Source organism: Pleuronectes platessa, unplaced genomic scaffold (genome assembly GCF_947347685.1).
Source record: "Pleuronectes platessa unplaced genomic scaffold, fPlePla1.1 scaffold_345, whole genome shotgun sequence".
NCBI classification, from domain to species: domain Eukaryota; kingdom Metazoa; phylum Chordata; class Actinopteri; order Pleuronectiformes; family Pleuronectidae; genus Pleuronectes; species Pleuronectes platessa.
The window spans coordinates 1-21027 of NW_026519065.1; the positions used below are offsets into that span (position 1 = coordinate 1).

The 21027-nt window shown below is 47.0% G+C and overlaps 1 protein-coding gene across 1 annotated transcript; it reads left to right on the forward strand.

Annotated features, from left to right (window-relative positions):
* Positions 1-696: 696 nt before the first annotated feature.
* LOC128436387 (nectin-1-like) lies at positions 697-20921 on the forward strand (the record flags this gene model as incomplete). Its single annotated transcript, XM_053418150.1, is given in 8 exon segments — positions 697-997; positions 1928-2045; positions 7231-7382; positions 20339-20409; positions 20411-20440; positions 20442-20495; positions 20497-20598; positions 20600-20921. Coding segments are annotated over 8 exon segments (1080 nt in total), but the record flags the coding sequence as incomplete, so codon positions are not given.
* Positions 20922-21027: the final 106 nt, after the last annotated feature.

Genomic DNA, 21027 nt, shown 5'->3' on the forward strand with positions numbered 1-21027 from the left:
AGGAAACCGCCGCCGAGAGAGAGCGGTCAATAAAAATGGCAGGTGAGACAGAAATCAATGAGGCCACTTCAGAGTGGGTAATTTGGCTTGAATAATCCTGTCTGGTGTAAAGAAAGCAGAGCCCCCAGATGTGGTTTGTCTTGGAGAGAGGGACGGATCTGAAAAGGTTGTGCACTGATTCTGATTAGAGATCCAATTAGACATTAAGTGTTGGTGTGTTTTTCCATTAAATCCCAGTGGAGGAAAAAAAACCCACTTGGCTTAAGTGCTCCGAGTCCCCGTCCCTCTGTCCCTGAGCCTCTCGGGCTCTTTTCAGGCTCCTGCAGCTCAGCTCAGGAACCCGTGTGCAGATAACCGAGCGGGGGGGGGGGGGGGGGGGCGTTCAAAGAGGCCTCTTCATCGTCTATCTGGTTCCGTTGTGCATCCACTCGTGCCGGCCTTTTGATGTGCTGAGAGGAGGTTGTTAATTGGAAACTCCCGGAGGATTCAGATTGGAGGACTGTGCTTTTGGGCTCCACACGTGTGAGAGCTCTGACGACCGCCTCGGCTTCCAGGACGAGAAGAAACTTCACTTTGAGTCTCGTGTTTTTTTTTACTTCAAACAAGGTTTTGATCAAATCGAGGACTGATACACGACATGAGTTTTAATTACTTTTTCAATAATTGCTTTTTCTTAAAAACCTTTCTTCCCTGCAGCTCGGCCCCCTGACCCGTATGACCTTGACGACGCCCACCATCGTCGCCCGGCCTCAGAAACGCAAGATGACCGTCGCCACCTGCCTCTCGGCCAATGGCAAGCCCCAGAGCGTGATCAAGTGGGACACCAGGTTGAAGGGCGAGGCCACTTTCCAGGAGACGCGCAACGCCAACGGGACGGTGACGGTGAGGAGCAACTACGTGGTGGTGCCGAGCCGCGAGACCCACAAGCAGAAGCTCACCTGCATCGTGACCTATCGGAACGAGAGGATCACCGACAGCGTGGTGCTCAACGTGCAGTGTAAGAATCCCACCTCCTATACACCATCATGTTTTCAGACCATGTTTTTAAAAGTGAACAAACCTGTTTTTAATCTTGATTTTGTGACGTTGCAAAAGGAAACAAGTCACTTTCGTTTACTGAAAACAAGATCGAGCTTTTCTCTGAATCGCTGCTCAGAAACTTCCAGTTACACAAAGGGAAGAGAAACTTACACAAGTAGGTTTCTGAGTATTCAGCAGAATTCTTCTGAACAAAGAGTATTTTTATTCATTTTGGGACATTTCCAATTTTATTAATGATACATGGAAATACTGCTAAATCTAAAAACTAGAAAATTATGGATTTATTTATTTAGAGATATTTAATTTGGAATACTGAAATACTTTTTTATAAAGTTTTGTTTAAACTTTAAAATAACACAATGAGGAAGTATAATAATGTGACATTTTATCATGATAATTATAGATATTGACTGATATGAATAGTTTTTTGTTATATCACCGTTCACAGCTGTTTCTTCTCTTCCACCTCCGTCTCTCAGTTGTGGATTAGATTAGATTATAATGTAGTCGTCAGTTTAAGTGTTAAATAGCAGCAAAGCTAATAAGGTTTAAAATGTGTGGACATAGCTCAGATGTTTTTAACAATTGCTGGAATTAACGGAGCAAATCAAAACCGGATTCAGTTTTAAAGTCTTGATCAGAAGGAATTTGAGCTGTTTACAACGATGGACGACATTTAGAATGATAAATCAAATTGTTGTTTTTTAAAGCAGTTCTATTCTATAACTGGAAAGACTTTAAGTTCTCATTGTAGACATGTATAAGAAAATGTGATCTGAACCTCGAAGCCAATCACCTCCTTGAAAGATTCAATCCTCTCGCAGCCAAACTGTTGCTCCGTCTGGATTACACACGACCTGAGATCAGCGTTCCTTCTTCCTTTCAGATGAACCCGAGGTGAAGATCGAGGGCTTCGATGGGAACTGGTACCTGAACCGACAGAACGTCCAGCTGACCTGCCGAGCCGACGCCAACCCCCCTGTCACCATCTACCAGTGGAAACTGTGAGTCTGAGCAAACCCCAGATTAACCCCTCGAGGCCCCGGAGACAGGACGACACTGTGGTTGTGTGTCGGTTCACTCGTGTTCCATTTCAAGGGGTTTTTCTGGAAGGATATTTCTGTGTTTCTTTGTTTTGAGGGGCAAACAACAAAGACACAAAAACATGCACACTTCCTTCCCCCTGTGCAGAAATGTGTGTCCGTTTCCGTGTTTGTTTGCGTGTAATGGAGATAAGACCAGTACCTGAGGCAGAGCACGATGGGCCTATTACGGCAGCCGCCCACACCACTATCGGCGCGATGGTCACGGATACTGGGAGAACAAACACAGCCCACTTTGCTTTGATTTGAGGATGGGTGGTGGGGGGGGGTTGGCTTTGAAATCCAGGGACCAGCATGCAGGTGGAGGGGGTGAGAGAGTGCGTCACTGTCAGCGGCGTTGAGTTGTGGAGGCATGGCTGAGGCTGGCCTACCACAGACCTGAGATCAGTGTTTTCATCACTGCAAATACACAAACCAGTAGAGATACAGTGCACCCCAGTTTAAATAAAAAGCCCAGAGAAGAGGAAGGACCAGGACCAGGAGGGAGGATCAAACCTCTTAACGGAGCGGCCCTTTGAAAACAAAGCGACCAAATCGTTTGTTGGTTTTTTGTGTTGAAAGTATTACACAATGAAATCAAGAGATTCATGTGGCAATTTGTCCTGTAATTGCACAATAAAGGTCGGTTTGTGGAACACGTCACTGGCCCCGAGTGGATGTGGATGAACAGAACCATTGTTGGGATTTTTAATGAGGCTCTGGGAGTTGTTTAGTTTTTTTTACCCTTTTTATCAGTGTTCTTCCTTATGCATGGTTTTAGCTTCCAGGGCAGTAACAGTGATACACACACACACACAGAGCAGCAACAGGAACAGAAGAAGAAGAAGAAGAAGAAGAAGACACGATAGAGATGACTCGGCTGTGGGGGGGGGGGAGTGAGATAAGGAGGAGGGTGAAGAGATGTGATCTGGAAAGACGAGGGCACTGTGCTGACAGATACGAGGGGACGGCCATTGCTGTACCGAAAAATGAGATTCCAAATCTGTTGTGAAGGTTCCCCCAGGGCTCCGCTGTGGAGGTCAGCGCAGGACTGTGACGATCCGGAACAGGCCGGCTGGATTGCGTCACACTTTGACAACACAAACACACACAGACACACACAGACACACACGCTAGAGGTGGAGCCAGATCCAGTAAATATTAAAGAGATTGGTTCAGATCCACGTCAGGCCCAGAGGTGGTAGTTTTTTTTTTCTTTCTGGGATCGTGTTCCTCCTTGAATTCATCTGGCTTGTTGTGGAAGCTAGAAATAAGAATCTCTTTCTCCCTCTCCCTGCGTTATGTTCTCACTGTACTTATATTCAATCCTTGGGGAAGGTGAATATGTTTTTTCTTTCTCAAAGCTTTTTTCTCAAAAGGCACGTTAATGGGAAGCTGCGACGAAACAGCCGACTCGACTAAAAACAAAGGACGCCCCCTGTTTGAACTATATTGTTTGTTTTTGTTGATTTTTTTCACTTGCAGGGTATTCTTCATTTGTCGAGTGTGTGCGAACGCTTGCGCTCAGTCGGCAGTGGAATAGAAATCCAGGGACGAGAGGGTCGAAGAGTTGTTTACTATCACAAATAAGTAAATTAGTCGTGTTCTAAGGTTTTAGACCTAATGTGTTCCTTCCTCCCTGAAAAGCTGTTTTCCAGCTCCACTCGCTCGGAGATACGGGAAGTAGCTATAAATACAAGCGGCAGAATAATGGCTGTTCGCAGTGTAATTACCTCAAAATCTGCTTTAATGAGCCGCGGCTTACGTATCTCTATTGTGAAAACGTGATTCTATTAATCACAGAGTCTCCTCCGACACAATTAGCTGTGGATAAAACTACCAGTTACTTTTAGTGGCCCTTTTAACTGATGTTTATGTTTGAGTTTACTCTCAAGGATGAAGTGCAGACACCACAGAGGTTAGAAGGTGTTGAAGATTTGTATTCAACATAACCAGTCGCTGTTGGTTTGATTGGAGAAATTACTTTTAGTTGTAGATACAGTGTTTACCTGTCGTGTGTGATGATTAACTTTAGATGCATGCAGGTCTGCTCACACTCAGATATATGTAGATAAACATGATATAAAGACCTCAACACAGAAAACTACTTATTTTATCCATTTGTACTGAATATAAATTGAATTGTTAAACATAATATTAACTATAAGATTCTAATGTAATTGAAAATATAACAAGATAAGAATTGTGGTGCAGAGCTCTTACATTTCTTTGAATGATTGATAAAACCTGATAAGCTGATTAATATTTACCTTTCACAGAATCTACATTTGTCAATATGCACCAAGTAAATATTTTGTTTTAAAGAATAAACTTTACAGAATATGTTAATTTATGTATATTTAAAGCTTGATGGTTAAACAATGAAATATCCAGCTTCAATTAGGACCATAATGGTTTGATTATTGATTATTGTCACACATACTGGTATCAGAAATGTTTTATTTACTGTTGTATTACAGTAATCTCTATATTGGACAGACTTTAAGTGGCTTGTACCATTTAGATAAACGTATCCATCCCTGTTTAAACATGGACCGTTCCACCTTGTTAACGTTGAGTTGACTCCAAAGTGCTGATTCATCGCTCTGTGCAGGTTTGTGTGAGCAACATGTGTTTGCTTCAGTAATTCTGCAGTTATCCAGTTGTTCAGCTTTTAAATGAGTAAATATCCAGAACTTGCTGAATAATTTAACGATGCAAAGATCTTTGTTTTGTTTGCAGAAACTGGGCCCAAACACAAATTGACCACACTGGAGTCATTTGGGTGTAAATGGCTTGTTGATGTAGAAGGCTTTGCTCACAATATTAATATTTAATTTCTCCAAAAATTGTTCAAGGGCACGAGCGAATTGAAGAAGATTTCTTCATATTCTAATCACGAGTACAAATTCACTGCAGACGTCAATAATAGAATTGACTGTTGAATTGTTTAATTCACTTTCTTCAGTTTAAATGGACCTGAGTAATATTTCATACGATAATTTTGCATCCACGTGAGAGAACGATCTATCGGGTGTGTGGTTGAATCCCCTCAGTTTCGTCCTCGCTCTGCAATTTGTCGTAAATATTTAGTAATCTTGTGAAATAGCCTCCATCAGATTGGCCACGCTACATTAAACATTAACAAAATCGTGAACACAACAGATGTGTGTTTGATTTTAAGACGCGATCCTTCTGATGCCTCTTATTTGTGGATTTGAAGTCCCGATAAACATCTTAATTTCCTCTAATCGTTTGTTTGTTTCCAGTTTGAATTATCTTGTTTTGAAATCTCTATATAAATGAGGACATTTTTTCTACTTTTGGTCTTTCAGCAGCACGTAGTGGACTTTTTTTTTTTTCCTGCATCCAGATATAAACACGTCTCCACACATCTGTGAAATCTGGGGAGAGGGTTGATTCACACTTCATCACTTACATGTGTGCACCAAAGAATCTGCATCACTCTCAAGCTGTTTGTCAGCCCCTCATTTTGCTGCGCCTCAGGCTCCACACACACAGACACACACACAGACACACACGCACCCACGCACACATTAAGACGGTCAATACAAATTCAGACATCTCTGGTTTCTCTGTGGTGAATCGCGGTTTGCCAGCCTTTCATTTCTGCTGCAAATCAATTGGGGCTTTGCAGAACCCCGGGTTTGATAGCGGCTCACGCGCTAACTGATTATTGAATCGTGAAACACTGTATTCTATTTATTCCTTTTTTTTATTTTTTTATTTTATCTTTCTCTGAACTACTAACACATTGTTGTTGCTGTGGATAGAGGCAGAACATTCTAATCTCCACTTGTCATGAAAGATTTCTCCGGGGAATTAACTCAAAGCACAAATGGATCAGCTGTTGGTAATTGATATTTCACGACAGATTCATTAACAAATAAACTCATCACAGTGTCTCTCTCTCTCTCTCTCCCCCTGTCGAGTGTTTAGCTCAACCGCCTGATGTGCGGCTGTTTGTTAGCGTGAGGCCTAATTTTGTTGCCTGTGTAATGTCATCTTGTTTTTCTCTCGCTCTAATAAACGAAGCATTGCGTTGTTTTTCTAACGTCCTCACACGCCAGCGGATGTTAGAGTGTTAGCGGACGGGGGGGGGGGGGGCCCTAGAAGTGACATGAGGATTGATTTTAAGACATAAAACTGCCTCAGCAGGGGGGCCGGCCACCGGAGGACCCGTTTTAATGTTATCATGTTTCCAGCTCTGCTCAGTCCGGATCCATTCAGAGCAGCTGATGAAGCCTGTCGGAGGCGGGGGGGCAAACAGGAAATGGCTAATTGCCACGACATTTAATACCTTTTCTCAGCCGGCCGGGGCTCCGTGAAAAAAAGGCGGGGACCGGGATAATAGTTGGTGAGCTCATGATCCGTGACCTGGGAGTGCGCTGACCTGATCAGAGGTCAGTGAACGAGCTGCGAGCGCGAACCCGTGAAGGCAAACACCTCGGGTACGGGGGAGGGGGGGGGGTGTCGGGCGCCTGTTGGTAGATACCGCGTCCATCACTTGATCAGCTGCCGCTCCCGACGGCTCCCGTGGGTTTTTTCAGCTCAGCCATGTGAGCTGTGCTGTAGCTACCCCCCCCCCCCCCTCCCACCACCACCACCACCACCACCTCCCTCATCCCCCTCCCCCCACCCCCCTTCCAGCACTGTCTGTTTTGTATCTCACATGCCAGAAAAACAAAAAAACAAAAAGAAACAGTGTCCTCAGGCCTCAGCTATGTCTTACCTGTTTGGACCTGCTGGGATTCCCTGTCCTCGTAATTTAGTTTGGACTTGATGGATGATGGCTGAAATATAGCGCTGTCAAATATTCCTTGTATTTATCTCTCACACACACACACACACACACACACACACACACACACACACACACACACACACACACAGACACACACACACATCCAGGTTTGTTTGGCACTACAGACTGAATTGCCTTGCAGCTCCTCGGAGAGAGAGAGGGATTTTTACTTTTTGATTTTTCCACCGTGCTCCGGTGTAGTTCTGCCTTTTTTTCTTCTTCTTCTATCTCTTTTTTTAACGGCGTCTCTATTATTGCTTCTGTCTCTCTCTCCCACCACAGATTGAACGGCTCCCTTCCCAGTAACGTGGAGATCAAGAACAACACCCTGTTCTTCAAGGGTCAGGTGACCTACGACGTGGCCGGCACGTACGTGTGCGACGCCACCAACGGCATCGGGACGCGCACCGGCAGCGTGGACGTCAACATCACAGGTAGGTTTTTTTAAAAAAGACGCTTCCATGTCTCCGTCCTCTGTCTCTCAGTCTGGCATGGCTCGCCGTCAATACAGTACCCCCCCCCCCCCCACACCGAGGTCAAACTAAAATACGTGTTGTTGACATCAGACCCCTCCGCTCCCTGATAAACACATCCACCCATGCACAAGCACAGAGATGGAGATAGTCGCCGCTCGGCTGTGATTGGATGTGGTTTTCCCACCTGCCCCGGCTGCGCCCCCCCCCCCCCCCGCTGTGCTGTGTGGAAGGTTAGATGTGAAAAAAAAAACAAGGCCTCTGGGTTTAAATACGAGAGCTTGGAACCGCACACTGTGAGAACACAACAGCCGCCCCTCCCCCCTCCCCCCCCGCCTCGCTACTCACCCAGGCACATGAGTGGGAGCGATATACAGCGTTGTCTATTATTAGCGCCCTAAAGTTACATCAAGGAAAAAATGGGGGTTTGAGGTGAGGGTACTGTATTGATCATCCTTCGCTCACATGTCTCCAAACAGCCTCGCGCCTCCTTCTGCAGCCGAGCTCCTTCTTTTGTCTCCTGTCTCCGTCTTCTGTCTCTTCCTGGGGAGAGGAGGGTGGGGGGGGGGAGCTGATTCAGTTTGCCAGCTTTCCTCATAATTGTTGGCACGCACTCACTGTGGCTCCTCTGGGATCCCGTCCATAGGAAGACGGCAGTTTGCCCTCAAAGCCCCTGATTCAATAAATACAGCAGATCTGACGCTGTTGTACGTGCTACTAATGTGGGGATCCTCCTCTATTGGTACCAGCTGTGTGTGTGTGTGTGTGTGTCTGTGTGTGTGTCTGTGTGTGTGTGTGTGGTACTGGGATACTGTCACAGTTTCGCTCTGGTCAGACTGGAAAGACTCATCCCCCCCCACCCTCTCTCCCTCTCTCTGTCTCTCCCTCTCTCTCTCTCTCTTCTCTCCGCGCTGCTTGGTTTCTGGGAAGCGGGGGTGTTCTAACTTGCATTGCTTTTGCATGTTGACTCATGTTGTGTCTCTGGGAACGCTCTGCTCGGTGTGAAGTGAACAGCTGGGCCTTACAGTATCACTGCATACCCCCCCCCCCCCCGCGCTCCACTTCTGTTTCCTCCCTCTCAGTGTGTTCTAAGGGTAACGCCAGGACAATGCGTCTTTGTAGGATGTGTGATGTCGTCACCTGCACTATGAGACGTTGAAGCCCCGGTTGAAGTAGATAGAAATCTGAAAACAAGGGGCACGAGCAACCCCCATACTTATCACACAGGACAAGGGAGGAAGTAATCTCCAGTCAGGAAACCACAACCGCTCCTATTGAGTCATTGTGTTCCAGAGATTGTCGTGTTTGGCATAAAGCACTTCATCTCTTTTGAAAAGGCAAAACAAAGGCGCTAAGGTCATTTTCTATTCCGGCTTTCTTTCATTGACTGGTTAGATTAACCAGCCACGTTGCTTTTGTCCCAGAGGTCCCACGGCTTATTCTCATCATGTGTCCGTGTCATGTGTATTGAGTGAGTGAGGTGAACAGTGTGAGGGCACTTAACTTGTTTGCGTTCAGACTTTAATCTAAAGATTGTTTAGTTTTTTATAACATCTATAACAATGTTCGGCAGCAGATTAAAATGAAATGTGTATTTTGACTGTGATGATGTGAAATCTCTGCTGGTCCTTTGATCCCTCACTCTGCAGGTTTCATTAGCAGACTGGGTTAATCTGTGTAATGATTTCAGAAATCTCTCTCTGTGAGAAAAATTGTTCCATCTTATCGGCTTCGCACTGGACACGTGTTTTGTTTAAAGCCCAGAGGAAGTGCAGCGATTTGTTATCAATATTAATAAACTTTGAATAAACAGGTGAGCGGCTCTTTGTGCAGAAGCTTCCGGGTTCTGTGGTCACTTTTATATTTTCAGAAATAAACCCACAGACCCCAAATCAGCCCATTCCAAACAGGGAGAATGTGCTGAATGGGCATTTCCTGATCTTGATTGTCACTTTTCCTCCCTTCCAATTATTTGGAGTTACACCAGCTACCATCATACTTAACGCATATGCTGAATATTTAATATATAACAAAACACCTGCCGCCCTGTATCCTCTCTGGTATTAATCTGGCTGGATGCAGGGCTGCTGTTCAAGTGATGTTCAATATACTTCGATGGCAGGAGGCTCTTGTTCATGACACAATCCCAATGGGTCCTATAAGAGCCTTAATAGCATGTTGCCAGTTCCCTAGTAGCCGTGACGAGTTAAAGGGAAGAGAGTCACAGCCTCTCCCGTCCTGAAGCGCCGCTCGGAGCCCCGGCTTCAACATGGCGTCTTGTCATAATCCCCCACAATGCATCAGAACATGTGTGAAGGGATCCTCTCCATCAGGAGGACGTCTCTTCAGCTCCTGTTCGACTCTACATCGGTTGATTTGTATAACGTGTTGGAGGCTGAGCTGGAGGCCGAGCGATGCCTTTCTCCACCCGATGCTTTGAAGCTCTTCTTCGCCGCAGCCTTGACACCGGCTGCACATAATGACCCCGGGAGCCGAGGTGAAGAAGTGTGCTGACGCTTCATTAACTTCAAAGAGCATCTTTGTGCCTCAGTCTCAGACGAGCCGGCCTCAGGCGTGGCAGGTGAGAGAGCCCCGGTGCTGGCGGCGGTTCAAGGCTGCGGCAGCGGGGGCCTCAGGGATGGAAGCGTTGTGTGAGGAAGAGGAGGGTGACATAACCGATGTGTGCACAGAGCCACCGACATCTGGACCATAGAGCTAAACATGATACAAACTTTTAAATTAGTCTTTGGATGGAGATCCAATCAGGAGAGTTCTGTTCTTAACTGTTCTTTCAATTATATCAGAGCAATAATACTTTTGCCACTTAAATAAAGTTTAAACCTCTTTGAGTTATGACTTAATATCATATTATTTTGATTATAACATGCAGGTAAAATGTTTAAATACGTGTCTCCTCAAAATAGCACAAGGTAAACTTCAGTCCTGTTCAGATCCTAATAACTTCTGATTAGTGTCGGTGTTCATTGTTGTTTATTGGTCAGCGGGGGAGCGAGGAGGGAGAGCAGGGTAATACAGCAGTTATTGAACGCACACATTGGGGAAAGTATAAATCAACATGATAAAGATTAAGTCGATTAGAGGATATAGATGATGGTTTCTATACCTTTCCGGTTGATTGCCCAGCCCTACTAGTTGCACTGTGCATGTATTTGAAGGCAGCTCCCTTTTTGTTTTCATTTTAAAGCTGATTTTGAACCTGACACAGTGATATACACCTGCCAGAGAAACATCTCAACCAAAATGTCAGATTTGTTTGTATCACAGAAAAGCCGTTGTGCCATGGCGGTGTAGTAAACGCAGGTTTTAATCAAGCTCCTCGGTTTCCATGGACGGATTTGTCGGAGCCACAGAACTGTCACCTCTGCAGATAGCGGGGCCGCACGTCACCTTGATTCAATTCGATCGGGGGATGATGTTTGCTGTGGAGATGCCATCGACTCCGGTGAGTCCCGTGGAATGAGACGGCTTTTCCTCCAAGGACGTGTGTTCTGCAGATATGGGCGTCGCTTGTCGGAGTCTAATGAAGTGCTCTCCTGCTTTAATCAATCCCTGCTCTCAGAAGAAAGAGGTGAAAAAGGGAAGTCAGAGGGAAAAGGGAGAGCGAGAGGAGAGGATCTATAACAAGAGAGAGATGAGCTTCAGAGGACCGAGGCTTTCCCTGACTGTTAAGCCCCTATAAGGATTCAGACTCGACCTCTTCCTCGAAAATACCTCTCTCATCCTCATGCAGCTCAGAATCCTCCCGAGGCAAAGTTGACAAGTCGTCAGATCCGATTAATCAGCTAATTACGAGCGGCTATCAGAGGCCATGTGGAAAACAAATAGGGAGACGATTAAACAGCCTCGGATTGAGAAGTTAAATTTGATGAGTCACTCTTGGCTGATGGAGGAATTCCTGTCAAACTCCTGCTGCAGAGAAAAGCCACAGGGTCGTGTGGTTATTCTCTAAGATCCTCCCCAGCAGCCTTTCATTAAGATAATCAGCTTTCCCAACATCACACTCTTGTTTCTGTGCTCAAAAAAAACAAATCAATGCCGCCGTCTTCAATTTCTTCCCAGCACATAATGGGACGTGATGAACCGCCATTTTGTCCGGGTGGCTTTACAATCATGTCATTATCTGCCCTGAGAAGAAGGAGGCCTGTGGTTTGATACTCGGCAGCGTGACGTGGGAACATGTCCCCTCTCTGCTAAAGCCGCACATCGCACCGCGGAATTAATTTATTTACCCACGTGAATAATCTCATAAACTCGATGAGGTTCTTTTTAACCTTGACTCTCCCACGCAGCGGCGCTAATCTCCGTCAGACGAGGGGCCGGGCGGAGTCAGAGACGGCTGCATAACACCCGCCACGTCCGCGGGATGAGCTGTGAGCGAGGATATCAGATAAGCTCGGGGGGGGGGGGGGCAGCCGGTATGTGAACCTTTAGGTGATTCCACTTACCCGCCCCCCGAAGCGCCCAACTTTCACCCTCCATTGTCAGGGCGGTGGTGCTGAGCGGCTTTGGAGGGCGGAGGTGCAGGCGGCTCCGCTGCAGGGCTTCACCTCTCGGGTTGAACTGGATGGAGCGAGAGCGTTCTCTTCAATTTAGCAAGAAAGAAACGTGAGGATGGATCCTTCTGTAAGAGCACGGGAAAATGAAGTTGAGGGAGAAGGCCGGAAAAAAATCCTAAACCCACGTGGTGAATATGAGATGAATAATACATCGGACAGTCCGGTGGAAATATAAATAAATAAAAAGGCGTCCATGTGACTGACGGAGCTGCTTCACTGGGTTTGACTTTTTGGGGGAATTAACTTCAAGATTCAATCTTCTTTCAAGATTCAATCAATCTTGTTGATTTTTTATTATCAAATCAACAACAATAACATTAAGTGGTCGCTGGCAGTGAAATGCTTGAGTCACAGGCTCTCTTCTAGCAATGCTCAAGTAATTACAACCTAAAAAATTAAATAGAAATAGTATAAAATAGAATAAAATAGAATATCAAAATGTATAATAGAAAATAAAGTATATACAATCTAAATATATATATAAACAGCTGAAGAGAAAATAAAACAACAATAGCAGTTATTGCAGTTCAGAGGAGTTTAAAGGTCTTATGTCCTGGGGGATGAAACTGTCTCTGAGCCTGGTGGTGCGGTACTTGACCTTATGTGTCAACACCCGGCGCTCGACTTTTTCACCTTTACTTCACCAATCTCAATTTTATTGGCTCCACATATACAAAAGCAGGCAAATGAGGCCGAGACCATAAGCTGGGTTATGTACAGAGATTCCTCCACGTTGGCAGAGGAAGCTGTAGCACTGGCAGAGGGAGCTGGCTCAGCATACATTAAAAAAATTCTGTGCAGGAGATGTTGCTGTGAGCTGACATTAGATGTTTTAATTGTCATGAACCTTATTACCAGTAGACCCGGAGCACACGTTTCACTATTGTTGGATCAGAGCATCAAATACCCATAACTACATCTAGTAGAAGTTTATTCTTTATTAGACTGGTATCTGCCTCATTAGTCTCTTTCTACAAGATATTTCTCCCCCAAAAAGATGTTCTCTGCAGCCCTGATTGATTCTTCCAGTCGGGTCTCAACGAGGAATACTCTGCATCACTTGGAAGTTTTGTAAGTTCCTCAAAGTTTAGGAAAAAACGCCTTTTATAGCCCAGTGTTGGGAGGCGGGGCTAAAACCAATTAGCGAACCAAAGCTTCATCATCCTGGTTGTCTAGTGATGACAACAGTAGCAGCACAGGAGGGGGGAGATTACTTTTTGAAATTTGAATTAAATATGTGTGTATTTCATTAAAGAACAGACAGATCATTTAGTTTACATCTCAAATCTCACGGGTCTGGAAGTAAGAGACTCTGATTTGACTCAAGATGATTCTCACGGCAACTTCAGCTATTGTCCGCAGAGGCGACCAACCCCCCCCCCCCCCCCAACCAACACTATCACTCAGTTTATAGCGGCTCTCCAAATGATTTGATCTGCAGGAATTCTCCAAACTCCGACTCTCTGCTGTGTTTCCTTCTGAACGAGCTCTCAGTCCCTCGCCAGGCAAAACTGTAAATAACTCTAGGTGTTGATTGCGCTGCTTATTTTTATCAGCTGAGGTTCGAGCGTGTGAATCTGTGGCTCGATGGCGTCACGTGATGAAACGAGCTGTGGAGAGGAGCGATCCTCAGAGAACACACGAGCTGACGTCCTCCAGCAGCAGCAGGAGAGACGCTTCACGGAGCCATTCGTCTCTTTCTCCTCTCTGACAGAGACAAGAGACATTATGATGTCAGCTTTGCAGCGGCTCCCCCCCCCCCCCCCCCCCCCCAGCAATGTGAAATGTGTTTGTCTCCGCCTGTCATGGTGGAGTCGCTCTCTCTCTCGGGCGCCCTGGCACATCACCCGTTGTCTGCATTATTCAACGATCCAAAGGCCACACGTGTAGATCTTGTATATCGTTACGTCCTCACTTCAAGCAGACACACGCTGTCAGGCAGGTGGAGGAGCACATTCAGAGTCGCTCCCCCCCGATGCTGCCCTTGCTTCTCGTCAACCCTTGAACTTGCCAATCAGGCGTGCACACACACAGAAGGAGAAGGATTCGCGGCCCTCGGGCTGTTAGAGCGTTAGTTCTGGAGGATGCGGGGGCTGGGGCTGGGGGCTGGGGGGGGGGGGGGCCGCGAGCTGCTCAGATCCTGCCAAGATCACACCTCATTATCCAAATGAGACATTAGCATGAGCTCCTCTCCCGCTCACACGCCATAGGCCGCACCATAAAGCCTCTGCTGTGTTGTTCGGTGCCAGGGAGAAGCACTGAGGGGGAAGACATTGAGGCTGCAGTCTTTTATTTTTTTGGGGGGGGAGAAGAGAGAGAGCGCGGCTGGAGGAGTGAGATGGAAATGTCACCAGGGGAAAGCATGTGAGAGCAGAGCAGCTGAGATCCCGGTGATTTATCTTAACATTTGTTTCTGCATGGCTTGCTGTTCTGCTCTCCGGAGGATGTGCAGAGGAGAGGGGATGTGGCCGACAGATGGAGCAGGGGGATTGGCCGAGCCCCCTTCAGCCCCGGCTCTGCTCCTCCATCCTCCTCTTCATCCTCTTCCTCCTCCTCCTCCTCCTCCTCCGACTCGTCTGCGTCCACCCGTGTGGTGTTGGTTCTGTCACGCCTCCCTGAGAGCCTGATGAAGTAGGTCAGATGCTGTCCCAGGGTCTGACCACTGGCTCCAGAGCTGCTGTGGTGATTCACTCATTACGCACACACAGCTCCACACATAACAACAAGACCAGAATAAAAACAAGATGGAGACATCAACAGAAGCTGAGGGGAGGATGCTGTGCTGAACAAACAGCGACTCGACCTTTTTCTGGCTTAACACGTCCTCACATGCAGATTTGTGCTTTGACCCAGTAACTCGCCCTTATCGCACTTCCTCTTAGCGCTTCAGCCCCATGCCGGCTAGCAGGGGGGGGGGGTGTGGGGATGCATTAATAATGGCGTCTTATGAGCAAACGTGGTTTTTCAAAAGAGCTTTAATACTTAAGACGTCTGTTTAAATATTCATTGCACATTAAAGGGGCATTAGGAATGATTATTTCGACCTTTCATGGCAAAAAGACGACAACTGGGCTCTGTCAGACATTTTTGTGGATCTCATGCTTGTGTATTGTTCATGCAACAAATACACACACGACAAACACGCAACGGCAAATCACACAACAGCAAATCAAACACAATAAATCACACGATTTTGTGTTTGTTTATGATTTTGTCAGCATTTCCTTCCTGGTTAAAAAGATGAACAGTGCGTCTGTCCAATCAGAGATGAGCCTCATCAGTAGCTTGTACCCGCCTTCCCCTTTAGAAGCTAATGCTGTTGTGTTTCCTGATTTGTCGTCTTGTTCACACAATGACAGATATTACTCTAAATCCACAATAATCCGCAAACTGGAGTCGGACTCTCGGTCACCAGCGGAGGCCTTAATATATATATAATCTGGTCAAAGGTCACCTGCTGCTGCTGCTGCTGTGAGTCGTCCCCTGAGAGAAGCTCTCGTCTTTGACAGAGTTATCTCCTCCCGCACATCCGGCGCCTCTCCTCTGTTTAGCTTCTTCTTTTTTAACTTTACGGCAAATTGAACTTGAATTACTAATCCTCAGGTTCTAATGGCGCGAGTGGCATTTACCTGCGAGCGGGAGTAAACTCACGCCTGAGTGGTAGCAGGGAAACCAGTCGACAAACAGAGAGGAACTGGTTGATATTGGGAAGTAAAGCGGGGGGGGGGGGGGGGGGGGCTTTTATGCGTCGTGGCAGCATCACATTTCCACGACTTAACAACCACTGGCAAATGCCGACAGCGAAGTAATGAGGATCGTCGGAATCACAGAATGAATGCATCTCCCCTGATTGTCCCCGTCCTCTCTCACTCATCATGCCGCTCTTTATTTTGCCGTTGTCACTCCTCAACCTCTCAAAGGCACCACCCCCCCCCCCCCCCTCCGCCCGTCCCCCCCTTTGTTGCCACTCCTCAACTTCTCAGAGTGGCCCCTCAATTTTCTTTTCATCTCCTGTTGTCTGCCACTTGTTCCTCATTTAGTCGCATTAGAAAAAAACGCCACACCCCGGCTCTTTGAAACATCCTCTCTCATTTTCCCAGCCTGTGTCATAACACCTTGTCGAAGTGATTGCGCTAAGACTCAGGAATGAGACGCCTCCTCCTCCTTCTTCTTCTTCTTCTCCCCTCATGTTCAGACACGACCGGAGCACACACCCTGAGACAGAACCTGCAGGACAGAGTTCTGAAACAGTTTCTGGTTCTTTTAAAGTCCCTTCTGCTTCAGACAGGCCTCTCCTTCAGTATCTTTGAGGATTTGCTGCCTCTGGTTGTTTTGTGCTCTTTCACCCAAACACAAAAAACCCTGTGTGTTGGATTCCGAAGCCACAAATCTGGCTCCGACTTGATGTCACTGTCATTTCCTCCGCGAGATCTCAGTCTTGTTTTTTTTATTTGTTTTTGCGTGCACCTCATTTGTTTCTCTTTAAGACTCCGAGGGGAAATCACTTATCAAATTTGGAAAGGACATAAATTGTGTCTCTAAAACGCAATAAATCATTTGCTCCAGTTAATGTTCAAAACAGTGCGACTCCTGCAGGACAGCGTTTGAGCGGCTGCAGTGTTTTCACTTTACGTCTCATCTGCGTAAATCCACCGTGCCTCTGGATTCAATTATAGCCTTTCATTGCACATCTGGCCCCGACAATTAATCTCAATAGTAAATGTGTGAATCTCAAGGTGACGCAACACTATCTGCGTGTTTGCAGGTCGGGGGGGGGGGGGGTTGGAAATGACGCCGGCTTTTGTTTCCTGGAACAATATCAGAGCTGCCGTTGTGCTGCTCTGAGATCTGTTTTTTATCTATTTGTCTGCAGGTGTTCCCTGGTAGCAATGGTGTTGCTGGTGGAACGCCTCCTCCCTCCCCCGTGCTGTCAAACCCCCCCCTCCCCCCCCCCCCTCCACGCAGCCCAACCATTCCAAATATGTTGTTATTATTAGTGTTGCTGTAATGTGATTAGTTTGCACCGTGGCCTCTGTGATTTCACGTGTGCACGACAAGCCGACGCGCCAGAGAATTATGAAATATTTTTTTTCTTGGGGGCCATTTTGTCTGTGTGTGTGTGTGTGTGTGTGTGTGTGTGCACAAGGCCGGCGTGCTGAAGAGGAGGTGGTGTTGTGGTGTGACCTCGAGTGTCGTCCTCTTTGCCAACGCGCCTCTTTGAGTCGCAGAATGAAAAACAAGCCGTGTACAGAAGATGGAGGAGCTTCTCCATCTCTCTGCTTTAATGTCGCCCAATTACACACGAGGAACCGTCTGAATACGTCCTCACGCCTCCTCCTCTGACTCCCACCTCTAAAACAGAAATTCAATTTGGTGTTTTTCTCTTTCGGCAGCTTCCAAGGCTTCCTCTGAGCTGCTCCGACCAAAACAAGCCGGGAAAATACCCGAGTGTTTACAAACTGCTTTTCAAGACATATTTTCAAATCATTAGCGTTGACACCCCAACCTCTGTAAACGCAGGTGTCAAGAGGGGCTGTCACCTGATCCTTTATAGAAGTGAGGCTGACTGAGGGCTCCCTTTGAAGGCTCCATGCATCATCTTTTATTGCCACGCTTCGGTGAGGGCTGCCTCGTGTTTTTCAGTCTCTGCGACCTCAGGAATGCACGTACCAAGAATCTGCCTGGTTAAGATGGAAGGAGAGGACGGGTCCTCTCGGTAAAGACAGTGAAGGGTAGAGCAGCGGATTACAGGAGAGCGTTCTTCTCTTTTCTCCCTCCTCGTTAAACCCTCTGGATTGTCAGCCCCCCCCCCTCTCTCTCTCTCTGGACTCGGTGGGAGGATGTGTTCTCCAGCAGAGGTGACCTGGCTCCGCTCTCTCATTCATGTGTGTAATGAAGGCCTGTGTCTGAATAATCCCATTAGGTGGTCAGATTAAAACCTGAGCTGATATTTGAGACCGTGCCCGGCTCCGCTTTAGAAATTGGAGAGCTTTGCTGCCGGGGCCTGGGAGGAAGGGTGGAGAGGAAGAGGAGGGGAGGAGAGTGGCTGTGTTTGGGGGGGGTCCCTCCTCTGCACTGACTGAGGACCCTGGTAATTAGCACAGAGAGCCGGGAGTCGATGGCATCTTCACCAGATAGAATCCTCTTCCACCGCACTCTGGCGTTTATCACTCCCACTAAAACAAATGAGTGCGATTGAATTGATTTATCATTTCAGGGCAATCATTTGAAAATAATCTTTTGCTTATAATTTAAATCCCTTTACCGTGGACCAGCCCTCACTGGTGCCACATCTTGACTTATCATTTGTGGATCTATAATTGTATGTTTGATGTTCTTCACATTTTGTGGTAACAGTACCTGAACCTTGGTGCCAGTACCTCATAGTACCTTCCTCCAGTACACTTGTATATCCGATTATAATGTTATTGTTGTTGTTGTTGTTGTCACTGCTGCAGTGCTTGCATAATGCATAGTGGATGTAATGCATAATGCATAACAATGGACTATTTCACTATAGATTGTTTGCTATTCACAGACCGGGGGTTTCATAGGAAGGTTTCAGACGTAATAAAACAATCTCACTCATTGTTTGAGTGAATTAAATATCTTGTCCATATGGAATTTAGATTTGTGTAACCTCAGTGTGTTGTGTGTTGTGAGTGATGTGTTATTCCAACTGGTGGATTATTTACCTGCAGATATTGATGAAGACGTCTCTCTCTCACTTGATGTGTCATCCTCCCCGGAGGCGTCAGGCTGCAGACGTGCTAACGCTAGCTGTGTTTCCTGTTGTTAGCATTTCACATCACAAATAATATAGCAACCTGTTGAGCGGGGTTGTGTAATATGAGGAGAGGGAATCTGAATCTGCATCAAAACAACATGACACAACTATTTACCTCAGTTACATCAATGTGACTGATTTATTATCTGAATGTGTGAACACCTGTTTTGTGTATCGGGTGATTATCGGATCCAGATATCTGCTGGATGTTTTTTTGAGATCCGTGCTGATATCATCACGATGTGTCACAACACTTAATAAATCATAGAAAACAGCAACAGCTTCGATAGCAGAGGATCTCTCGTGTATGTGTCTTGTTGAACATTGTGCACACGACACCGGTTTGTCCTGTGAGACGCTGAGCTTCCATCTTTGTTTCTCACTTCTTCTTCTTCTTCTTCTTCCTCTCCTCCCCCACACCATTTGTTAGTCGATGTTATAAGAGGCTGTACAGTTCCTCTTCCTCCGTCTTCCTGTGGAGGATTCAGTGTTTTTTGCCGTTGAAGATAAACGCTCCTCCGCTCTGCAGGCGACCAGCCGTGCACCCCCGAGGCTCTGATCACGTTTCGGATATTAGAGTCTCCCGTGCTCGGGCCTGAAGGAGGGTTCTTTAGTGAAGATGTGTGCGGAGGCGACATCGTTTTCACGGAGTGGTTTTTTACTGCGAGAGCTCCACTGTGCTTTGGAGCATTATTATTTATCACCCTCGTGAGGAGGTGTTCTGCTGCTGCCTTGAAAAATGGTGGAATGGCTCAGTTTAGCTGGAGATGTGATTCGGCCTTGGCGGATGTGAATTTCAAAAACACATCTTTACAAGGTGAAATTCTCATCCTTCCCAATCTCTGGCATCTTAGTTATGGTTTGTCTCTCGCAGGCCATTAACCAACTGCTGTACTGTTTAGTGAATACACTATGTTTTGGACTCATTTGATAATTGTCTGCAGTTATCTGTGTGTTATTTTGTGCTGCTCTGATGCTTCATGTTGATGTGTGTGTCTGTGAATGCTCGGCTGCTGATAACCATCTCTGCCAGTGCTCTTTCATTTCATTACCGTGACTCTGATGGTGAACTCTGGGTTTTCTATGTCATGCATCACGATTTCTAAGCTGCACCGAAACTCTCCTGTTTCTTTCAACGTGTGAGACTTTGTGAGGAATGCATGGACTCAAGGTGCCACAGGAATCAATGCTTCTACAGTTTGTTCAGTGAAATGTTAAATTTTCTTCTTCCTTCCAAACAGAGATGTCAATGCATGATGACACCACTTCTCTTCGGTCTTTTGACTCTGGTCGCCTGTTCATTTATTTGTGTCCTTGCATGTGACTGTGAATGTCGAAGCCTTGCCTCATCCCTCGGCGAGGGCTTCTTCTCCGGGGTGGGGTGGGTTTTGCCGTGGGAGCCGGGGGTCCTTCCTTTTCCCTTTGCTTTCCGTCCTTGTCTCCCTTACTCCATCTTTCCTAAAAAAAAAAAATCTGCACCTTCACCTGCACAAATGCACCTCCTCCCACCAGAGCACTGACACACTCCCTTCCATCTGTCTTTTCCTACCCAGAATTCCCTATCAACCCGACACCTGGGGGCCGTGAGATCACGTCGGAGCAGCACAATGCAGGTGCCGCCATCGGGGGGCGCTGTGGGGGGCGTCGCCCTATTGGGGGGTGGCGGCCATACTGCTCTTCGTATTCCTGCGCCGCCGCCAGCGCACCTTCAAAGGGCGACTACAGCACCAAGAAACACGTGTTCGGAAACGGCTACAGCAAGGCCGGCGGCCTGCCCGCCCACCCCGCCCCATCCCCAAGAACCTTGCAGTACCCCGGACGACTCGGACGACGAGAAGAAGCCCGCCCAGATCGGCGGCCCCGGAGGTTTCGAGGCGAGCGAGCGCGACTTTGAGGCCGAGGCCGAGGACCTGAAGAGGCCCTACTTCACTGTGGACGAGGGGGAGAGCCGGGAGTACGACGAGCGGACTCTGGCTTTCCAGTATGACCCTGAACCGGAGATAGCCGACGACATGGTCTCTCAAACCGACGGCTCGGTCATTTCTAAGAAAGAGTGGTACGTGTAGTGGGGGGGCGTGAAACAACCAAACCAAACAGCCCTCTGTTCCCCCCCGTCCCCCCCCCCACACACCTGCATTCCACTGCACCCTTCACCTCCATCACAACCCCCCGCCTCCCATTCGTCAAAACCACACCCATCCCAGTCCTCCTACTCCTCACTCGGTCAACCTAGTACTCCCCC